Genomic DNA, 24,083 nt, shown 5'->3' with positions numbered 1-24,083 from the left:
TGCAAGAAAAGCAACGCAAGAAGAATGAGCACAGTGTATTCTACACAACTTTAGGAATTTAATCCTTTCTGTTCAATTAAAGCTACACAGCATTTACTTGCTTTTAACAGTGAGCTACCTTTGTACACCAAGAGTTTCTTGGCGGGTAGATGGCAAGCAGGAAGGCAGTATTAGAAGAGTAATCTGTGGCCACTACTGAGTGACTACAGCTATCAAAAAAGAGAATAAGAACTTCCAAAATCTTTAATTAAGGCTCTAGCTTTTGCCTTCTGTGCTCATACATTTTTTATTCAAATGATAAATTCTACACTTACAAACACCTACACGTGCCTTTACTATACAATATCCAAATATAACCTAAACTGATTAAAGACAACCTGATAGCAACTGCCAAGAATCATTACTAAAAAATATTACGCATTGTCCAAAATAGGCTTAATAAATGTAAGACTAAAATGAAACAAGTGTAATACTGAAATACATCATGTTTGAGCAGGAAGATAGTTAAAACTCCTTTGGAGTCTTCAAAGTCAGTAACATCAAAAACTTGAGCAATCCGCTAGACCTAAGCATCTCCAACTGCCATGCAGAACTGTATATTCTCAAGTAATAAAAAATGTTTTAGGAAATTCTGTAGAAGGTGGCTAACAGAGAACTTGAATGCAGCGCACCACTACTTTCAAATGCAGTAAGTTTCTCCAGTTCCAAATGTCCCAAAATGGACATCTTTCTGCCTTACTCCCAAAAATCACCACACCACTGCTCAGAATTTATATTTAAATTCTATAAATTAAATTTATAAACACTAGTGGGTGAGATATTTGAGAAATATTAAAAGCAGTCAAATCCTATTTTTCTGTTATTTTGGAAAGAACAAATCTGTTATCACATTTTCCATCTCCTGTTTTATTCAAGACAAAAGGTATTTGTAAGCTAGGGTGTAAAGGCACACATAGCAATCACAACAAAAAGAGCTTCAGTAGACTAAAAAGTTATTGGTCTTCATAGATTTCAGTAATTTATCTTGTTAGTATTGTGATAACATGTACAAACACAGCCTCATTAAAATACCTCCAATGAGACTGATTGCCAAAAACTGTTCTGTGACAGGACTATAACAAATTCCTCCTAAAAATCAAAACAAGCAAAAACCCTCTGCTAGAACAGCTTTTTTTCTTTCCTGTTTATTATTTTACATTAAAGTGACCTTAAACTTTCACTGCATGGAATGAAGACGGCTGTTTGTTTGGAATACTATAACTAATTGTCATGTAATTATCTGTAATTCCCAAACTATTTCAACGCATGGCCATGCTGGCCTGAGTTGTCCTGATTTAGAAATTGTCACTTCCAACTCTGAAAGGGAACGGGTGCATCATTGTATGTGTGGCACTAGGTTGCTTCACTGATCTAGAAGTGTGGCTGTAGCATGCATCACAATATGTATCTGGGAGATACACTGTGAAACATGGTATGCAACAATAATTTCTAATTAAAACAGGTATTATTAAAAAGGATGTTCTATCACAAAAATACTGCAAATAAGATACAGCTGATACTGGATTCAGAAATGGACTAATTTTTTTAAATTTTTATTACAGCTGCAACAAAAACTCCACACAATTATTTTTTTTAAACACAGGCACAGTATTTTCTTGCCTATTAAATGCTTTTCAAGTTAACTTTGAGGCAGTGTTATCCTAAAAAATAAAGTTTTGAACTATATAATTACAGTTTCCAAACATTCCATAAATGTATACAGCTAAATGATGAAAACGTTTAGCCTTAAGAGCCCAAGATTACAGTTGCAGGGTTCCTAGAGTTCTGTAAAACTAAACAAATTCAGAAAGGTAAGGTTCTGCAAATGATTCCAGTGAGCAATATCTGAAGAACACTCTAGGATTTTTCTTTAGCTATTAAGTAGTACACAGTATGCAAGTTCAGGATATCTATTTCAGATTTGGTCCTTGCTTTGATTCTCAGTTCAGTGGAGTCAAATTAAAACATTTTAAAAAAATGAATAGGAACACAAAAGTTTTGAAGCTAACTTTAACAAGTTCATGCTTGTTCTGAAAGGATAATCAAGATTAGCTTGGTTCGCTAGCCATAGCACAGGAGGCCAGCAACCTTACTGTAATTACACTTGTGATACAAGCTGATACCAGCTCTTACTTTCCTGTTTCCTTATTGTTCTGCTCTTCATTGTCCTGTTCTCACTTTATGTTTTTATCTCTGTTATTTTCTTCAAGGGTACCATTCTTTTTCACTATATATGTTTTTCTTTCTTGTTTACTCATGAAGTACTTAATCTGTTGTGCAACATTGTTTCCGCTACAAGCTAATACATATCTAGACCAAAGTATAGAATACTAGTGGAACATACAAACTGACTGGGTACCACCTACCTTGACTAGTAAGTCCCTAATGAAAGATCGGTTGTAACCAAAGTCTGAATTTAAATATTGCAATAAAGCTCTGCCAGTGCCAGGAAAATCTTGTTCCCTTTCCTCTTCTCTGTCTCCACTGGAAAAGCCATCATTGCAATAACCAAACTCCTAAAGAACATATCAATTCCCACCCTTAATCAATAGTTTCACTACCAAAGGTAAGGTCACTGATGTGCCCTTTTGTTCCCAGGGGATTGAGTACCCTGCTGATGCAGTTCTGTGACTGTACACTGAATCTCAAAGAATTATTAATACTTACAGATATTAGAAGAAAATGTGTCTTCTTACCTTTAATTTTAATTCATATTGCTGATCACAGACCTTGCAATGAATTAATATGATTTTTTTTTTAATGAAGTGAGCATATCTTAGTTTAATACATTACTTTTTGCATTTCTAACATGATTAGTCTACATACTAGAGGTCTGTCTCATGAACCTTCAAACAGTGGGACCTGAACAACCTTTCAAATACAAATTGAATTGTATCAGTAAATATGGATTTTGCACTGAGGAACTTTTTTCCTACAAAAAGAAACTAAGAGGCTGTAACAGTATAAAGTGCTTTTAAGACTATGCTGAAGATGTGGCAGGGGACCCATTTTATTCTTTGTAATTTAAAACTTCAAACTACGCACAATCTGTAGCTTATATTGGGCTATTTCTATCTTCAGTGCATTTTGCTCAACAATACACATACTGATATTTTTGAACTGTTAAGAAATCAATATTAACATAGAACAAACAAATAAAAATGGCAAACATGCAAAGAAACATTCACACACATGAAAATAAACAAATTGAATTACCTGGTGCAACAGTTTATGCAATCTCTGTTTAGATCACATCATTCTAAAGTATGACAACACAGAACATCTTATTCCAAATGCTATGTAATTTGGTGGTGTTTTTTAAATGCACCATGGACTGGTGAATCACCCACATACAACAATGCACTTTGTAGACATTTGTCAAATACTGCAATGCCCATACTAAGGCAACACATCCCATGAAGTGGCAGTCATGCTATCAGCAAGAATTTGGCTTCAGAAACAGCGATGATTCATCATGCATTCTAGAAGCACTGTCAAAACAGCAAAACAACATGCTGCTATTTTGATCCTTCAAAGGTAACGTTTTAAAAAATAATAATTAAAAATGTGTTTCTAAAATCAGCATAAGCAAAAAACCCCACAAAATTCTACTAATGCATTTGGAAGTGCATCTTTATTCATTAGTGATAAGTATTAGAAACATTTTTTTCCCTCAAGAAAACAGAAAAGTTATTTAATACAAGTGCCAGCTGATTATTTACCTCCCTACTTTGTTATTTAAATAGTCAACATTACAGAAGGTAAATGAAAAAAATGTTCCTCATTTACAACACATAACTATGTTATAATACAGTTTAATTTAGGTTGTATGCAGTTTAAAAAGTCCTCTGCAGTAATTTCTAAAATAACCACCAAGACATCCCCATGAATTCCCTTACAGTGCAACTATATGAACTATAAGACTTAAAAAACCACTTTGACTAAAGAGCCAGAAGCATCATCAGAGCATCTGTTTCAGTGCAGGCATCATACCTTTTATTGTCCCAGTGCTCAGCAACACAGACTGTTTCTCAGCTAAACCTATCTGAAGATTTACATATAACGGTGTAGATCCTGTCATAAACTCTTGCTCTCAAGTGCTACTGATACCTCTGATGAGAGTGCTCTTACCTTTCTTCCATAGAATGTTCAAGTTTAACACAAAAAAACAGGGAACTTTTGTCGCTGAAATTACAGGCTAATGATTTCTTTCTACTAATATTTCACTTCCATAATAGTTACAGTGACACACTGAGATAATCACTATCACCTTATCTGAGAAACTAAGAACACCTCTTTAGAGTTTACAAGGCATTATCTTGAAGTATTTCCATTGTGCTGCCCTTTGCCCATTTACACAAACGCAAAATATGAACCCTTACCTTCTGAAAAATGACTTCATCCTGCTTTCTTTTCTTTTTGCTGCTTTTTCTGCTCCTCTGGTTTGCCTGAATCCATTTTGTGACCTGGAGTTCAAAACCATAGTGCTTTTTAAGAAAGAAGATGTGATCCAAGTGCACCTACTCAGCATTAATAAGAACCTATAAACAGACTTGAGACAATTTTTTTCCATTGCTTCACTGGGAGAGGAAAAGCACTTTTCCCATCCAGAACGACATGGTCTTAGATAATCTGCTTAGTTACTTGAATATGGTCGAAGTGCGATGTTGTTCTCCACCCTGTGAAGCACTATCTTCCTATCTTTCTTTACTAAAGCAAACTTACACCTTTCAGCTTAAGGTATGTTGGTCACTGTTTTTTTTTGTGTTTTTTTTTTGTTTGTTTTGTTTTTTTGTTTGTTTGTTTTGTAAAGAAAAGGTGTCTGAAGCCAGACCAGGCTGCCAAATGTAAAGCTATCACTCCTGTGTGCAAAAATCCCGGGGAAAATCTCTGCCCTCCATCCCGTACACCTTCTATTTCAAATAAGGAAATGTACTTCCAGCCGACTGAACGTTGTTGCAGAAGAGCAACGCCGACGTCAGACGGTGGGGTTGTTATTATTAACAAAGTAACAACTCGTGGGTTTTTTCCCCCCCATACAAGCCCCTCTGTTCCTGAGTTCTCTTCTTTTGAAGCGAAAGCGCGACGGGAGGAGGACAGGTGGAGAACTCGGGGAGGAGACCCACGAAGGGTGAAGCAGGGCGCGGCGGGTAGCGGACAGACGGCTCCCCTCACCTCGGTGCTCACTTGCTGCACGAGCCTGCACTCCTTCCAGGTCTCGCCCTCCTCCAACAGCGGCTGCACGGGGAGAAAGAGCGCGGTGAGGCGGAGCCGGGCCGGTCCGCTCCCCGCGGAACACCGCTGGTCCGTCGCCACCCTCAGCCAGGCCGCCCCGCAACCTTCGGTAGGAAATAGAACACCTCCGCGGGGTCCCCCGCTCCAGCCCCGGAACCCCGCGGAGAGGAGGAGCCTGCCTTAAAGACGTAGGGGCTGGCCGGCTCCGGGATGACCCCACCGGCAGTTTCGCGCCTTCTCCGTCCTGGTCTGGAGAGCCGGCGCCCTGCGCTCCCTCCGAGCCCGCAGCGCGGAACAGCTCTCCCTCGTCCCGAGCCTCACGGTGCACAGCTCCTGTAAAGCTCTTCGCAACTAAAAGACGCTGCCCTAGCAAAGCCCCCGCGTACCCTGGCGACGGGCGAGCAGACTCATGGGGCTGGTTCAGGAGTGCGGCACCGTTCATGCCTTACGGCTTCCCCCGGTGCTTTCCTGACGTCGAAGAACGCAGCTGCCACGTATGCTGAAGGGCAGCTCAGCTCAGCTCAAGCACCTCGGTGGGTTTTATTCCTATCACAGCACAGCAAGCCCTGCACCGAGGCCTCTGATAAACACTTGATATTCAACATGAGAGCAGGAGCAGGTGATTAAATTTAGGTATGGGACTTCAGCAGATGTTTCTGTGCTCTCTGAGCAGGATATTCTATCTCAAGTGTGATGGGAGACACCCAACTTAGGTCAGCCGTGGAAAATCTCAGTACCAGAAATCCTCGGGTTATTTTTAATGCTTTATGTTTAGCATTTAAAATAAGGTAGACTGAGGCACACCTGGTATAACTATGCTATTTTAAGCGTTTTATAACTAATTTATACTCTGTGCTATAAATGACAATTCTCTGAAAGCTTCTAAAGAAAATCTGTGCTCCTGTAAAAGAAAGAGGGCTCATCAAAGCATGCGCTGGAGCAAACTCTCTTGCATACAGAATTAGATGAACTTTGCAAACAGAGGTAAGTAAACAAAGGTAGGCCCAATTACTGCCTGCTAAATCTTGACAATATCTCTTTAACTTTATAGCAAAAAGGAAAAAGAAAAAAAAGACTCTCCTACTCTTTTTGTTTTACTGCCACAGCATCCTTCTTTCAAGATCAAAAGCTACAGATCAAAGCCAAGATCAAACTCAGTGCTTTAAATAGAAGCATCTTCACCATGAACTATTATACAAAGAAGAACTTTTAAATAGAGTGATCACAATAGAAAATCTTACTATAGATTTTTATTTTATGCTCACAACAGGTCCACTTAAAACCAGTGTCAACAACATATTTTTATTTTGTAAAACAGTGGATTTTCTTCTAAATGGTAGTTCTGAAAAGCTGCAACAAATTGTCTCTTGATCTGAGTATCTGAATGACAAAAGAATCATGGAGCACAGTTCAAAGAAAATGAACAAGAATATGAACAAAAAGTGTTACCGGCAAACAGAAATAAATGCAGCTACCTAAAAAAATAATGTTCCTTTGAATCATTTAACAGATTAGATCAAGCATTTACACAGAAGTTGTTACAGGAAGGACTGGGTCATAGAAACAGTGAGATATATTTTCCTGAAATACTTTTAAATAATTACACTTCCTCTCCTGTCAAGCATTTGGAGAAAACTAGGGGAGAAAGTTGGAGAAGACATTGATTTTCAGACCAATAGGCCCTGAGGCTGACTTGGAATGAAAACTCCTGAACAAATAAACAGAAACTGTATTAAAACTCAGAAGTAGCTCCCGTTTTCTCATTAGTGTCTGCACAGCAGTGAAGGAAATTCAACAGGAATTGTTATTGACCTTTTATGGTAATATGCCTTGTGGAGCAGCACTTGGGGTTCCCTGGCGCTGGCTGCCATACATATCAAAACTTGAACACTTGTCTACTGTAATATAATTAGATGACTGCAATGCGACTGAAGATAAGAGCTAATGTGCCTACATGAACAGATTGCAGAGTTAAAGAAAGCAGTGAGAGGAGCAGGGTGGGCCTAATGAGCCTGTGGCCACACAGTAAAGTGGCTGTGCCGTCAGCTGTTAACTACACTTACTGATGCCTCAGTAATTACTAATTTAGCTCATGATCAGACTAGGAAAATTTGCTTGGAAAATGGAGAGAGGGAGAATGGAAAGAAATGAAAGGAGGGGAAGGGAAGACAGGAAAAAGGGGGTGGAATAAAGATGATTTTAGGAACATTTGGTCTCCTACTGTACTCTTTCCTATCCCAAAAGGAAAGAATTAACGCTAGAAAAAAGGGCGATGGAACACCCAACTTAAAGGGAGGGTCACTGCCTCACCCTTCACCAGCAGTCCTCTTTTCTGTCCGTATGAAAATGACCTGTTACTCCTGAATCCCCTCACAACTGAAATTAAGAGATTAGTCCAATCTATATGTCCTTTGGTTGGTCAGGCTTTCTTTCAGAGACTGAATTAAGCTGTCCTTTGTAACACTTGGATTGGGAAGCATTTATACATCTCAAAGCATACAAAGGAGCCTTCATTCGTGCAGCAGCAGGATTAAATATAACTGGATTTTGAAGTATGGAGGAGGAGGTAGCACTTTCTACCAAATGGGTGCAGACGGGCTCAGTATCCTAGTACATAACATAAGCAATGATTTGCACATCAACTATTCTTCAAGTCACACCAGATTGTAAGTATACAATGAACTTTCAGTATTGCGCATAGTCTAGAAAACACTAAGATATTTATGCAACATGCAAATGTTTCATTTGAAACATGAAATGATTTTATATTGTTAAGGCTATGATGGCTACTAATAATATTTCATGAATCAATGAAACATTATAATCACACACATTCCCTTTGCCTGAGTTGTTTATAACCCCAGCTGTTCTGTGCTGCTCTAATGCTAAAGCATTTAATATTGATAAACCAAGGACATCTTATCTGTGGTGGACACTGAATCAATGATATTTTGTTGGTTTACACCTCTCAGATACTGGAAAGCAAAAGCAAAATAATTGAAAATGGGATAATAAGTGTATTTACTGTAAATGAATTTCAGAAGAGCTTCTGCAAAGCAGAGGAAATTAATAACTAATGCAGCCAAGTTATATTTTCCAGCATCTATTTTCTAGAATTTTGCTTTTTCTCTTAATTACTGAATTTTACACAACAACTACACACGTAGATCTATGTGGAATGTAAGTAAAGTCTAGGGACTTCACTACTGTATCATGTTTGGTCCCAGAGGATCTAACTATCCTCACCAGCCAGAAGTTACAATTTTGTATCTTTGTCTGTCTTCCCATGTAACATAAAACAATCTTAGTTTTGTTTCATGGAACTTGAATGATACCACCTATTTTTCTGGACGGTGTCATCACTTCTGCCCTATCAAAAAATAGTATTTTAAAGAAACTACAATAAAATGCAAGGCTGTTTTCCTATAAAGCAGAACTACAGCAAAACCATACGAGAACACTAGTTGAAACTGGCAGATTAACTTACTTGGAAACTGCGAATAAGACAGTTGGACTAGATGATCTTAAGAGATATTTTCCAACCATAATGATTCTATGATTTAAAACATGCAATCAAAACAGACTGTGTGACCTGAAATGCACTTCAGTAGAAGAGTCTTGCTTTACAGTCCTTTGTAAAAACGTTCAGAAAATTAAAATATAAAAAAGGATTTTATCGGGCAACTCATAAAACAATTAATTATGGTTTGAAACATTTGATTGCATTGTATTCTATTCCTCAGGGGCAACAATTTCAAAGTTTTTAAAATGCTACTGTTACCAGAATTTGGCAGAAACTGAGGAGGCACTAGGCTACAACTGAAAAATAGCAAAGTGGCTGGTGCAGCCACATGGCAACCTGTACTCCCAAGAGGCAGTATATCAATGGCAGATCAAAATTACTGAAAAAGAAATCAAGTCCAAAATATGCTCACGTAAGAACAGAAAGCCATCCAACTGATTTTGCGCAGTTTTCATGGGGACAACTTTATTAAAGGAAGTGGGAAATCAAGTTGTTTTGAAGCTGTGTGTATTTTAGGAAAGATGGTCATTTACATTTATGCCTTGAATTCAAATGCTCTAAAATTCCTCCAGACATCTCTGTGGTGGTGTAAATGCACTCTTTTCAGATTAGCATGTTCTTTCTAACATTCTTTAATGAAAAAATCCTATGGAGATGTTATGTTAGACTCAAACTTGCTCTTCCTGAAAGCATCTCTACCTCTAAGAGATAAAAAAAAAATTGTTGAAACAGTAACTTTGAGGATGTACTTTCAGTACACTGCAACATGGCTTTCAAGTAATACATATATAATGTCATACAATGTATATATCATATAAACAGTAATATCTACTGAGATCCTGGTAAACAGTGGATAGTTGCTGGCTGGCCAAAATACATAGGAATTTGAAAGTCCTTTGTATTTATTTATTATTGTTATTGTTGTTTTCCTTTTTTACCTGAAATTACAGGGAAAAAAATAAACAGAAAAACACAAACATGTTTGAACATGGATACTGGACAGTCCTGTACCACTCATATGACAAGTAGCGTTTTCCTTCTTCCTCTGGCATAAAGAGACTCAAAGAAAATGAAGCTGCCTGTGTTTCTTGTTTAAAAAACAAAATACCTCTTTCAGAGGTACTGATCTCTGAGTCTTACTGATCTCTTGCAGCAATCAAAAACCCTTCCATCCGCTCCAGAAAAGAAACATATTCAAGACAGAAGCCAATTAGCTGTTAACCAGTATGCTAAGGATAATAGCCATTAGTTGAATCACGACCTTTACTGCTAATTTTTATATTGACCAATAGGTTTGTCAGCCTTTCAAAACTATCTTTCCCAAGACATCTTCATTTTGGCATTTAAATTTCACTGTGAGCCTAGAAGAGAGCAGGAGAGCAGACAGAATAGCTAAAGCATCCTGGAAAAGGATTCCCTCCTATATTAGGTTTACAGGGCAAGGCTTTGGTAGCAGGGTGGCCTCTGTCAGCAGAGCCCAGCAGCTGCCCCATGTCAGATCAGAGCCAGCTCCAGCTGCTCCAAAGAAACTTGCCACTGCCCAGAGCTGAAGGACTCATTCTAGAGCAGTTCTTGAAGGGCTTAATTTTCTCCAAATTAAACAGAAAGTGATTATCATCTATATCTGTATGACTAGAAAGCCCTGCTAAATGATAAGGATGTGACAAGCAAGGTAGGATCTTGATATTGCTTAAGTCAACTTTGGTGGAGGACAGCAAATCATTACATGGTATGCTGTTACAATCTGCCCTCTAGAAGTACTCAGAAGTTGAGTATTTTTGCAGAATGTGTGAAAAAAAGTATCAGATTCAAGAGCAAGAGCTTCCGTCCTCACCTCCGGCCAGCAGAGTGTGCAGTGGGAGGCTCTGAACCCTCAGGAGCACTTTGCCTCTGATTAGACAGCTGGACGAATCCTCAGGTCACAACATTGGCCAGCGTTACAGAGGGCTGCATGGACTCCAGGTACATAGTATGTATTTATAGATATGCCTGAGATACACCTTTCCTACATGGACAAGCATGTCCTATAACCACAGAAAGAAGGGCAATTTTTCAGGCAGCGAAATGAGTATTTCTGTCAAAATCCCTCAACTGCTGTGGAGGGAAAGGTGGTAACTTGTTCCTGTCAAATCCAATTTTTACCTCAGCTTCACAGCCATTCTCCTGTACTAAAAATATCTCAAATATTGTTTTCTAAAATAGCATTTGACTGTTATTATTTCATATCCTGTGTCCAATTCAGTAGAATGAGCTGTAATGGACTCTAAATTTGAGATATTTCACTCACCTAGAGGCCTACTCTTTCCAAAACAGCTTAAAAATATTTTAATCTCCAAGAATTGTTTCCACTGAATAAAAATTAATTGGTTGCTAACTTCTTTTCATAGGATGTTTTTACAACCAATGGGTTAAAATCTATGTTTATTGCTGTGAAAGCCTACCTGTGTCCATATTTGGCAATTCTCTGCTCAACTCTTCTGTAAAAAAGGACCTGTCCTTCCTCCCACTGCTGTGTTTCTACCTCCTGCATATGTAGGTGGGAGAGTGGGAGCTTGGGAATGTGAACTTGATCCAGCATTGACTGACCACACAGCAAACCCTTATTGTTCTGGAGATACCAAACATAACTCCTTTCTATTAGGGATAAGCTCAGTCATTCTGCACATAACATAGCTTTTGTGTTCAGCAGTACAAATAGAAAAAGGGAAATAGAATGACTGCTAGAGATTTGTTAAACTTAAAAGAGATTATGATGAACAAATGTGTGGAATCCAGTCCACAGTTATTTTAGAAATGGAACATTATTTCAAATGCACTTTGTACCTCTGAGCTGGACACATATAATGACGATAGGTAGCCTGAAGGAAAACAGAAAGATGTTTGTGAAAATATGACTTTTGACTGGAGAGGTAAGCCGATGTTAGCAGGTCATTAAACTAAATCCAGTGAAGCATTCTCCTCAGCCTAACTGCAAATGTACATTCCAGCTTAAAATTCCAAAATGACTTTTTTTTTTTCTGAATTGTTCAATTATTGCCTAAACTAAGATTCCAAAAATTATGTTTTAAATATCACTTTTAGAAATTAGAACAAGGGAGGCACTGAAATGCTATGGCCAATATTTTCCAATCTAACATTTAAAAATGAACTTACACATCCAAGTAACTGAGCAATATGTATGCCAAACCTGAGGAAGTCTGCTTTCCAATTTTACAATGGGATGATGCAACAATTCATATAAACGCTATTTTTATCATGAACGTCTGTGTTTTACTTCTAAAATCAGCAATCACATGCAATGCCGAAAAAACTTACCAAAACTCTAACAATACTCTAAGCTATAACTGAATTTGAAATACGAATGTCTGAAATAAACTTGGTGATTCATCATTTTATTAACCAATTTTCTTGAGTTTTTGAACTGTTCAACAAACAATATATTATTAAATACATATATTTATACACATATATACATATATATATATGCAAAAATGTATTAGTGTTGGACCTTGTTTAGCAATATTAAGCGCAATTTAGAGGAACAGCTTAATAAAATACAATGCCATTTTATGACAATAACCTTCCTTAGATTTAAATAATAATAGGCCTTATTACTTTTTTTTTTAAGGTTTGCCCCCCAAAAGACATCATTTTTTCCATTTTGTTCTATCTACAAAGACTTGCAGATGCATAATTATTATCTAAATAGAATGTCTTTTTGTCTATTTTTTTCTCTCTGTTGTTCACCTGATAATTATGCACACATTACAGTACTATACTGTGTTTTCCAAAATCCCATATTCTAAGAAAATCGGATGTGAAGTTGACAGTATAATGAATTTTTTGCTAATTTTTGAAGAAAGACAGTATTAGTGATTTTTTTAACAATGTTTTCCCTTATTGACTTACAATCCTTGGAGATTCCATTAATCAGTTTACATTGTTGATCTATGTTGATTTAAAATTTTAAGGACTTTGGAAGGATCTTTTTATCTGCTAATCTCCAAGGAGGTTAACAGCAAAATAAAACAATTTTTTTCTTGAGGGAAAACATCGATTCTTCAATATGTTCTTTCCTTGTAAAAGAATAATTACTTCTAAAAGTAGCAATTCTGCTTTCTTCAGATTACTTCTCAAATATCAGCTCATTAAACTTAAAGTATCAGTAATTCTATGCAGTGATGTGAAAACATACACAAAAAGGCTCATTGTTCAGATTAAAAAAAAATCAAAGATAAGGTGATTAGCAAACTTCAGTATTGAAGCAGCAGCACATTATTGTTGTGACTAGTACTTATTACCAAATTTGAAATGAATTTAACAGTCACAATTTAACTTTATTAAATAAGTATGAAAATTATCCCTCTTCATAACTCTTTCTCATTTCCCCCCCCAAATTACAAGCTTGAATGAGCTTTTCCTACCTGGATCATTCCTGCTGCCACTGTCTACAGATTTACTGTATCTCAGCAAACATTACAAATGTCTCTTGTTTACTGTCTCAGTGTTGCTATCCACTCATATAATGTTATCCTACATATAGATTCATAGAGCAAACAATTGAGTGTCAAGGTCATTATAACTTCATGTTATTTCTTGACACTTTACACATCTAGACAGAAAAATTGCAAAATAAAGCATGACTAGAAATATCAAGTGTTAATATCTACAAGCCTTAAGTTATACTCTGATCCAGTAAGAAATCTCTCTGCTGAAATTTTTTCTAGTACCATCTGTAAAACTTAAGTAAATAATTGCTGAAGATAATTTAGAAGCATAAAAGCACTTTTCAAAAAATTCCTCAAATTTGTTTGGCTTATTAATAACTGACTATAACCACTAAACTATGATGCATTCTGTTACAGAGCTATCCCTTCTTTTGTCATTTTCTCTTAGCAAAAGGAAACAGGAAATCTATAAAGTTTATAACTGGGACAGAAGTCAGGATCCTAAAAATTGACTGTTGAAACACTGCTGCAGATGAGGCCCGTGTCCTCCAGTGAATGCAAAAATCTGTGCACGTGTATGCGTACGTGTATCAAATGGCCTCATTAGAAATCATACTATTCATAGATCATATTATTATTCATACTAACTACCTGAGCTGCTGCTATAACATCCCTTAAAACTTATGAAATCACAGAAAGATATCTAAATTGATTTAGAACAATTCACAAAGTATGTTTTACTTCATTTTTTAAAAATATTTTCGTGAAGTTTTGCTATGGGTTTCCTTTAGCTATGCAATCTATTTCCTCAAGTAGGACAATCCAAGAACCAGCCATGTATAAACAAAACCAGGAACACAATGAATAAATGAATATTCACCACTGGAAGAATTCTTTTGACAGTGTATTTCTAGAAGTATGGTTGGTTTACAAGAAATATTAATATGTAGGGATTGGGGTACTCCTTCACCATAGCTACAAAAAAAAACAGATCAGAGAGGAAAAAATATATATTTTTAAATAGAAGTATTCTTAGCACTGTAAGAGCAGGCTGTCCTCCAATGTTCATTCAGAATCAGAAATCATGGAGCAGTGTTCTCCTGAATAACAAGCCACACACATTCTGAAATACCTGTTGGTAGTAGCTACTATAATCAGGAAATACTGTTTGAGGTGGTACAGGAAAAAATAACTAAGCTTTAACAGATTGATGAAATAGCAGCTCAAGAGTAAATCTGAAGATCACTTTCATAATACAAGGCACTTAAGCATTAACTTTTAATGCTTTAGAAAATACAGAAGCTGGAAGTGTAATTTGGCGTGCAGAATTTTCTTTCATGGCAACAGGACAAATTCCATTTTTGTTTATTGGCATGACTCCTCTAACTTACTTCGAGTTACTCTTGATCAGTACTGGTATATTCAAGAGCCTGAAAACTGGCCCAATATTTAGAAAAGACAAACTCTTTTCCAAGAGTTTAATGGTGACAAGAGATTGACTAATATTAAGATTTTGCTAACTGCAAAAAAACAAGTTGAAAGGAGTGTATATATGTTTGTATACATAGTTATATACATATACATACTGTTCCCTGGACAGAATTGGAGGCAGGATTAGGGAAGGTATGTTTTCTCTACCGGAAGGAAAACACGAAGTAAGACTTTTTCAAGCAGGGTAAGTGGAAAGCATTTACCCTCAGCATTTACACAAGTCCCCAGTAATGGTCTCAAGTTAGACACCATCATGAAGATGTTGAACCGAGGAGAAGGCTAACAACTCTGTTTTTAGAAACAATGCTGTTATGAAACCTTACAGAGTACTGGTTGTACACAAATGATATATTTTTATATAACCAGGGAAAAAAACTCTTAAATAAATACTAAATACTTTGGTAAACAATGCTGTAAATGAGCTGAGAGTAGTGAATTTTCTTTGTATTCAATTGCTGACATGAATTTCCTGAGCAAAACCAACCCAAACATTAAAAGCAGAAACACCATGGAAACAAACAAGGACACTATAATACAAAAAGCCTCACATATGGGAAAGATACAAAAGGAAATATGTTCTGATTTAATTTTCAGAATGGAGAGTATGATGCATATTTCCCGATCCCATTACATAAAATAATCTCTTCAATAATGAAGTTTCCATTCTAAGTTTAGTGAAGTCTTAGATATTACTTGTAAAGTAAGAGACATTTTAACTGCCATGCTACAAGACTTTATAGTGCCGTATGCAAAATATGATTCATAAGCAGAAAGATGACAATTCCTGTGTAAGGCATAGAACACTGCTGCTCTGCTTTTGGGACACCTTTGGAGAAGAAATTCACTAACTACTTTCCAGTGGCTCCACCACTCAAGAAAGGGAGTCAACTGCAAAGAATATTGGGTACCTCATAAAGCTCACACTGCCTGGTTAGCAAGCTCAGCCATATCATTTCAGGAAAAGGAACAGGCAAAAAGCTTCCTATACAAACACCCTTGCTCACTCACCAAGCAATCCATATAAGAGAGCAAAAATCAATCCCATGTAGTTCCTTGGCTGCTGCTCATAATGCAGATAATTCACTGTGGCATAAGAAAATAGTTCATATGCCTTTGCAAGCCCAAATCTATCACAACAGCTTAGAAAAAAATTTGCTAAAAAAACCCCGTAATTTAAATACTTAAGGTATTTTCTGTTTCCCATTTACAGCACACCAGACAATTTATAGTTCTCTAGTGAGTAAACAAAGTCATATACAGATTATAGATACATAAGTATTGAGAGCTACTAAGCAGCCTCGACAGTCTTGCTTTCAGGTATAAGGCCTCCCCAGATGATTTAATAAAGCACTAAGTGAACAAGATTTTATAACCACTGAATGACAGCTCCACTTCTTTCAATGAAGTAGAAATCAGTTTCTGCAAGAGCCTGACAAGTGCTGAAGGCAACAAGAGTAAGAAATCAGAAAGGTTACTGATGGAAGTGATAGAGGATTATTGAGCTTGCTGATTCACAAAAGAACAGTTATATTTTTGCTACTGGTTTTACCTACACACTCAATAGACACTCACAGGATGTTATGAAACTACTCGCTAGTCATTCTGAACAGCGTACAGCACACACTCAAGTAAACAGTGTTCAGTTTTCACACAAATCAAAGTTATTTTCAATTCCTTAGTGTACTCCCACCTTCCTTATTTGTGATTTCAGAGCTGACTGTGGAAACAAGTAAGGCACATCCTCAGAGAGACAATTCTAAGTAAACTGCTAGAACACTCTTTTATTTCAGAGAGCCAATTCAGCACCTTATAACTATAGTTGTGCAACATCAGTTTATCCGCAATACTTGAAGCAGCTCTTCTACAAGCTATTGAATTTTCTATCAAAACATAGTATTAAAATAAAAGTCCTTTTTCAAGAAATGACAATATCAAGATGCATGATTATATCATCCCTTCTCTTGCACTTTTCCAATCAAAGCAAATTTTCTCTTCAATAGTTTTACAGCAAAAAGCATATACAACCTTGATATTATATTATCTTAAGATATTAGTCTTCAAACATTTTGGTCTCAGGACATAAACCTCCCAGAAAACTTTCTGTGGCATACAGAGAACAATGGAAATCCACAACAGCTCTAAAGAGAAGAAAGAGCTCAATCACAGCATTTGAATACAGCTCAGGTTCACAGACATTGACAATTCTATTTTGACAATTCTACCTCCAAATCTGCTCACTCCTCAGAGCCCCAGTAATGCTGCCAACCAACTCTTCACTTCTGCACTTACAAACCAGGACTTATCATTCTAACTCTTAAAAATGCAAAGTAGAAACAAATGCAAGCACTCATTAAGATAAATTTCAAGCAACTTAACAGTTAGAAATTGAGCACCAAGGGTATCATAGAAACATATTTCATAAAACGCTGTTTTTAGGAAGTTTTCTATAGGGGTACCTTTCTTCAGCTGATCTCAGTTTTGGAATAAAAACCAACTTACAAAGCCCTCAAATGGCACTATTCATTTTCAGTTCACATAATTTATATAATTAATATGAAAATTAGTATTAAAAGCAGAATATAATGCTTGGTCTCAGCTGCAACAGAACTGGAACTCCAAAGAAATGCAGTAGATTCATGCAGGAGATCCATGACCAAGTCACCATACTCATAAAGTATCAAACCACAAATAATTTAATTTAGCAAAATCATTGTTGTCAATACAACTGTCAGTAATCCATATACTGACTGAACAATGCTCCTTACATTTAGTATAGTCCATCTCTATACTGTACAGCATACTTTGAAGTGACAACAATATTAAGAAGTAGGATACATTTTGTAAGGTTTGTCTTTGGGCAGGTTCATTGAGATGATGGTAAATGAAAAAAACTGCAAGCAATAAAAACTAACAGTGTTTGAACAATGTGAAAGATGTGGAAAGCAGTCATAATCAAAACTGTTTATTTAGAAATAACATATTATATGTACTATGTGAAATGCAAATCTCCAGAAAGAACAGAGGACAAACATTTTGAATTTACCTTTGGTATGCCAGAAGTGTCAAGCCAGTTCTGGAAGATACTTTCAACAGTTAACCCAGACCTTTAAAAAAAGGAAGTTAGAGAATACACACAAAACCAGCAGCTTTTCATGTGAAATTTACCAATGTAGTAGTTAAGCAAGACTCTGAATTCCAAATACTGGATGTAATGCAGTAGTAGTACATTATGGATTTTTTAATGAATAACACCAGCAGAGGTGATATGACAAGTTAAAGACAGATCAGATTTTTTTTGTGTTTAAACAAAGGATAAATGACTACAGACAGAGAAAATGTAAGGTGGTAAACTGCAGCTATGAAACATAAATTATGAACAGGTTCTCTAATTTTTGTGTCTTCTACTGAAAAAAAAACAAATCCAAAAACATAGGACAAGTAAGTTTAGCTGGAGATATTCAAAATCAGTTGTTACAGAAGCAGCCTGTATGTAAATGTAAAGTACCAAAGAAGATTAAATAAAAGAACAACTTCTTTAAACTTATGGATTTTAAAGGCATCAATGGATCTTAATGCTCAGAGTTACTGAGTAGTTATATATTTTAGTTTAAATTTCATCTCTTCTATATTTTCTTTATATGCTGATAAATTCATAGTGAAGTCTACAATAGTCTGGAGCTTCAGCCAATACAAAAAGAAGTAGTTTGTTATGACAAAGCTGTGTGGGACTAAAATAACCACAGGCAGAATTATTTGCACATTCAGAAATAATATTTCCACTTTTGCTTTTGCAAGTAGCTTCTGCTGAATTTACTTCAACCTAGGCTGAAAACTTCACAACTTACAGCGAAGTGAATTACTTAAAAAATATTGCACTGTTCATGCAGTATGCCAACACTGAAAAATAATACTTGAATAAGCTGTCTATGAATTCTGAGATGAACAGACATGCACAGTCCTGTGCATGGAAATACCTTGGCAAGACTCATTCTAGTACCTGCAGCTACCTTCAAGTGAAGACCCATACTCAACAAAGTGCCCAGGAAAAGAACCTCCATTTTGAAGTTCTAAAGCAGGAAGGCAAGCTGCTCAACACTGGTTTTAATTTAACTACATGACAAAGAATCCTGTTGGTTTTTATTTTCCCCAACTCTGACAAAGCTCTGCTAAAAATTCTGACCCTATAGGAAGTTTATTTATGGACTGTATCTGTGACTATGAAGGATTTGTAATGACTCCATCAATCATTTTTACTGAATGATTTTAGACCACCTTTAAATAATAACTTTCACTATGCCACTGGGAGACAGATCAATTACAGTTATGCCCGACATGCAACTCAGAAAATTAATGCTCAGAGAGCTTATGAAGTCTTGAAAGCAGTCAGCCAATATGTTAATGGATGAAACACTCAGCAAAATCATAGAATAAAAATTTGTGTGTTTACTGCTCATAGTAATTTTTATTATTATTATTATTTTTAATCTTGTCTAGTTTAATTTGGACTGACCATAGACTTAAATTATTGATATTGAAATGGTTAGCGGCAGCACTTTTCCAGACATGGATTACACCTGGACTTAGATATTCTTAGCTTTCTTGAATTCAAGAATAAAAATTTCCCCACCATCTCTCAACAGAACTACATGTTACATTCCTTTGAGGTAGAACTAGTAGTTACAATCTCTATTCCACACCATCATGTTGTTAGACCTACCATCTCTACTCCCACTCAGCAATATTCTGAAGGAAGTATCATTAAAAGCAGGTCTACTTAATAGAATAAAATTCTGCCAATTTGAATTAGAGGCAGGAGTATCTGATTAAAACAGAGAGTCAGCTGGCTACTCATTGAGTAATTGTTCAACTGTACCTGCAAAAAAATAAGCAATCTGATTATAATAAGCTTGTCCAAAATACACAGGAATTGTGTAACAAAGGCAAAAATGAATCACCAGGCACCTTAAACATTAAAAAGCCTGTGCTTACAAGTGCTGCTCAGTGTCTTTCAGCTACTAAGATACGCTTGCATACACAGGATACAGCATCATACCAAATACTGTAAGAAGCTGCAAATTAAAAAGAAAAAGGTCATTTTGTTCACAACGACAAAATGCCATCTATACTTGTTTTCAGTCTCTATTCTTTTGACAGTTTTCTTTAGTTTTTGATTAGTCATATATTATGTTGCTGGCCAAGGAGGCTTAATTTGGAAACATAACTAGCCTATTTTCTTTCAGGCCCTTTACAAGTGAGAGATGACATTATAAGTCTAGCTGAGGTGACTTAAAGTGTTCCACAAGGAAGAATAATTCCCAAAGAGAAAAAGAAATCACCCTAATTAATAAATCTGAAAAGTCAAAAATATACCCTCTAACATTAGGAAATAGTAGTCGGCCACAGTCTAAAAAAATAAAAATTATAAAATCTCTCATATGATGTGATTCAAATAATCACAGCATTCAAGAAGCAGCATTTTTACATCAAAGAGGATTACAAATTTTCAGGAAATTACCATTCTATATGTCTGATCACTATGGAAATTGATTTTACACAGATAAGTGAACAGAGATGTCATGCTTGTAATGGGGTGGTGTTCTACATTCAAGTGAATTACATCTAGATTTGGTTTGCTTTTAATAGTACCTTGTTTTTCATGCAAATTTAGAACATTTAAATGCCAGATCCTTCAGGCTATTATTACATTTACCTCCATGCGGTATTCTAAAAGTTGGTGTCTAATCTAAGCTAGTTAGTTGAGTTCTTTCAAAAGGGAATGGGGAGGAAAAAAAGCTAAGTCCAAAAGCCAGTCAATACATTTTTCTTGGGATAAGACACTTTTTTTCTTGAGTGCTTCTTACTGCCTGGTTACTGCAGAAAGCATACACAGGACAAGCTTAAAATGAGACACCAACATTTTGTATAGTCAGTAGATCAGGTGGATCATTTAACTTATTCTGTCTCAAGCAGCATACTCAGATTTTTTTACTTTTTCTTTCATGCAACAAAATCAATGCAGCTTTATGTTCCAAATCTGTACAAGAGCTAGCAGCTAGGGAAAAATGCTTTTACTTACACATTTAATTTGTTTTACCTAGGGATGAGAAACACAGCTTCACAGTGCCAGTTTCTCCACCTCTTTTTAACAGCCTAGGCAAAACTTAAAATGCAAGATTTCCTCAGAAAAAAAAATAATCTAGGTGAAGTGATTACACCCCCTGTTGGTGTTTTTTCTGAGCCTGTGAGGGATACTGGTGACGGACAGTATACTTAAGAAAGGAAAGATCTGCCACAGCAGCTGGGAACAAAGAGTGAAAAAATGTAAGAAACAATTCCACAGCCCCTGAGATCAGTGCAGAAGGAGGGCAGGAGGAGCTCCAGGCACAGAGCAAAAACTTCCTTCAGCCCAGGAGAGGTCTATGAAGGAGCAGGCTGTCCCCCTGCAGCCCATGGGCACCACGCATAGCAGACCTCCACAGTGAGCCATGGAGGAGTCCAAGGTGAAGTAGTGGATAAGACCTGAATGAGTTACAGCCCATGGAGAACCCCCACAGGAGCAGCCCCAGGCTGGAGCTGCAGCCCTGGAGAGCAACCCACAGTGGGGTAGGAGGGCTGGCAGAGCTGCTGCCCATGGGGACAGTGGTGGAGCAGTGCCTGGAGTGTGGGACCCATGGTATAGAGCTGTGTTGGATCAGTGCTGGGAGAGCTGTCACCCGAGAGAAATCCATGTAGTATCAGTTTGGAAAAGACAACACCTTGTGGGAGGGATCCATGTGGAGTAGGGGCAGAGGGACCATGAAGGAGCAGGAGAGAAAAAGTGTTATGGACTGACTGCAGTCTCCATTCTGTGTTCCCCTGCAATACTCGGAGAGAGGAGGTAAAAGACAGTTAATGGGGGCAAGTTTTTAGCTTGCTTTTAGTTCATACTGCTCTGGTCTGTTATAAATAGGCAGTTATATAAGTCTTCCTATTTTGAATCTGTTCTGCCCATGATGGTAATTGGTTAGCAGTCTTCTTGTCCTTATCTCAACCCATAGAATCTTTCCTATCATATTTTTCCCCTCTGCCTTTGAGGAGTGGGAGTGAAATCCATTGGGGTGAAAGCACTACACCAACTTTGGATATTCTTGATAGCATTTATCAAAAACATCTACTTGTTCTAGCATATCACTTTTTTATTTTTCTTCAAATGTGTTGGTATTATGGAGGCTATTGCAACGATCTGCTCTGAATGAGTTGAGAGTCAAAACTTAACTAAAAAGTCCTTGGAAAGGCTTCTACCAACTTCCAACCAAACCCAAATGATATATCATAGACTCATAGAACAGCTTAGATTGGAAGGGACCTCTAAGAATATCCAGTTCCAATCCCCCGCCATGGGCCAGGGACACTTTCCTCTACATCATAAACAAATCACTATTTCAAAACCTACAGAAAGGACTCAGAGCCAAGTGTTTCTAGAGGCTGCAATCCAGTAAAGCACTCATATTCAGAAAGGGCACTTACCGCCTGCTTATGTTGCATTTCAGCATCTGTAGGGACTTAAATCTGCGAGTCTGATTTTCTGAATTGCCTTTTGCTTTAGGTGGTCTACTGGGCTATGGGAATCTGAGCTTATAACATAGTATGGCAATGTCTTTAATTGCTTTGTACCACTGTTCCCTGCTGTAAGAACACTAGTGCCTCCATTATCTTATCCCTTGTCAATTGTTTAGACTAAGCTGATCAGATGATGAATGATCTAACAAGTATACATGCAGTATATGGCCAGATGCAATGCTTCAGAACAAGCTCTCTAAAATACTAGCACTAATGATAATTTCAAAGTTAATGTTATAAAAACTGTCTACATAGCAAGCTTTCATTGCACTGGGCCCCAAGGCACTTTGGAAACTTTAAACATAAACCCACTTAATTCCTCAATCAAGGAAGAGAATCCACATTTAGAAAAAAAAATTCGTTCAAATAAACAGAGAACATGAAAGAACATAACTTTTTTGCAGGAAGAGAGGGAGGTAAAGGAAGGCAAAAAGTCAACATATCCAGCTGAAAATACTTCAATAAGTATACTTACTTCATCTGAATATGTGCATTTGTTCACATAAATGATTTTCAAAGTAAGACATTCCAGCTATATGTTAAAGCAAAGAGTAGTGACAGATCAGCGACTGTCAAGAACCTAATTGCTTCTTACAGAAGCAATACAGACTAGATTTCTTTTTCCTTTCTTTAAACTATTTTATTTTATTTTATTTTATTTTAAGTGGAATCACAAATACTGGGGAAAAAGGTTGGATGCCTTCCAACTGTTCGTCTTCATCAAAATCAACACATTCATGGTAAGTAGCCTTCAGTGTGAGTATCCAAGAGGGAAAGCGTGAAAGAAAGAGACATATACCTATGTAGATGAGTGTTTTGAAATTACAGCATTATTTTAGCATGCATTTCTTACTAAACTGACAGTTTATAAAGATGCCCAAAGAATGCGGTTAGTAAGTCCGAGTTATTAGCAATACAAATAGCAGAAATTTAACACAAGCCTTTCTTTGTCCATCCTATATTATTAGAACCATAGGCTTATTAGTCCTCTTATTTATTTTATTGAATCATATTTTTAAAAAATCACCACAAAACTCCAAAGGACAGAACTAACACAAAAAAAAAAAAGCAGTCATAAAGAGCACAAACAGCTGCAACTCTGATTTATCTGAGGCTGATGAAGCTCATGCTGTGCTACAGGACCTTAAAAACTCTGAGTTTTTGCATGGTTTGCATGTTGGGCAGATGTGGAAAGGATCAGTTTACATCAAGGAATACAGATTTAAGCCTTAAGAAGAGCAGAGCCATGGAGAGTTTTGATCAAATTTGGTGGACCACAGTACACAGACACATCAGAGTAGTTTTGTTGGTTTGTTTTTTTAAAAAACTGCAATGAAGTCTCAAATTATATGTGAGGAAATAAGATATCCCAGTTACAAATGGGTAGTACTACAGATTTCTTACTAGTTACAAGTTAATACAAAGCTACAGCCAGTTCAAATTATATTTTAAAAGGCTTTGAAACAATGATGGATAACATAGATGTGTATTTGCCCTTCTTGCCATTAGCCTCTCTCAGTAAAAATCAACCTTAGGTGCAAGCTAGGAGATTCTAGGCCTGTCTGGTCAGTATCCAGCCACAGTGCAGAAACAGAAGGATTTTGTCTCTGAGAATGGATTCCTGTAGCTAGCAAAACTGAGTCAGAGCAGGAAGTGAAGTAGCTAGGTATGCAATCCTCCTCCTCTAAGCAGAGAAGGCAGGAAAAATCAAAGACTGTTTCTTAAGAAGTTATGTCTGTTTCTTGGAG

The 24,083-nt window shown here is 36.8% G+C and overlaps 1 protein-coding gene across 20 annotated transcripts in view; it reads right to left on the bottom strand.

Moving 5' to 3' along the window:
* The window catches only part of CZH9orf3 (chromosome Z C9orf3 homolog), a 206,822-nt gene that overhangs the window by 73,434 nt on the left and 109,305 nt on the right, over positions 1-24,083 (bottom strand). For 11 of the 20 annotated variants that reach the window (XR_002433212.1, XM_021379873.1, XM_021379878.1 and 8 more), the window contains 3 exons: positions 17,780-17,840; positions 5,215-5,277; positions 4,422-4,505 (listed from right to left, as the gene is read on the bottom strand). The exons of 2 other annotated variants lie outside the window; for them this stretch is intronic. Coding sequence is in view for 13 of the 18 variants with exons in the window: in XM_021379873.1 (XP_021235548.1) it covers positions 4,422-4,505; positions 5,215-5,277; positions 17,780-17,840 (208 nt within the window). In the remaining 5 variants the exon portion in view is untranslated. 7 more of the 20 variants (XR_002433214.1, XR_002433216.1, XR_002433215.1 and 4 more) reach the window with 6 other exon arrangements.

The sequence above is a fragment of the Numida meleagris genome, chromosome Z, assembly GCF_002078875.1.
Source record: "Numida meleagris isolate 19003 breed g44 Domestic line chromosome Z, NumMel1.0, whole genome shotgun sequence".
In the NCBI taxonomy this organism is placed as follows: domain Eukaryota; kingdom Metazoa; phylum Chordata; class Aves; order Galliformes; family Numididae; genus Numida; species Numida meleagris.
This window is presented reverse-complemented; position numbering and strand designations above follow the sequence as displayed.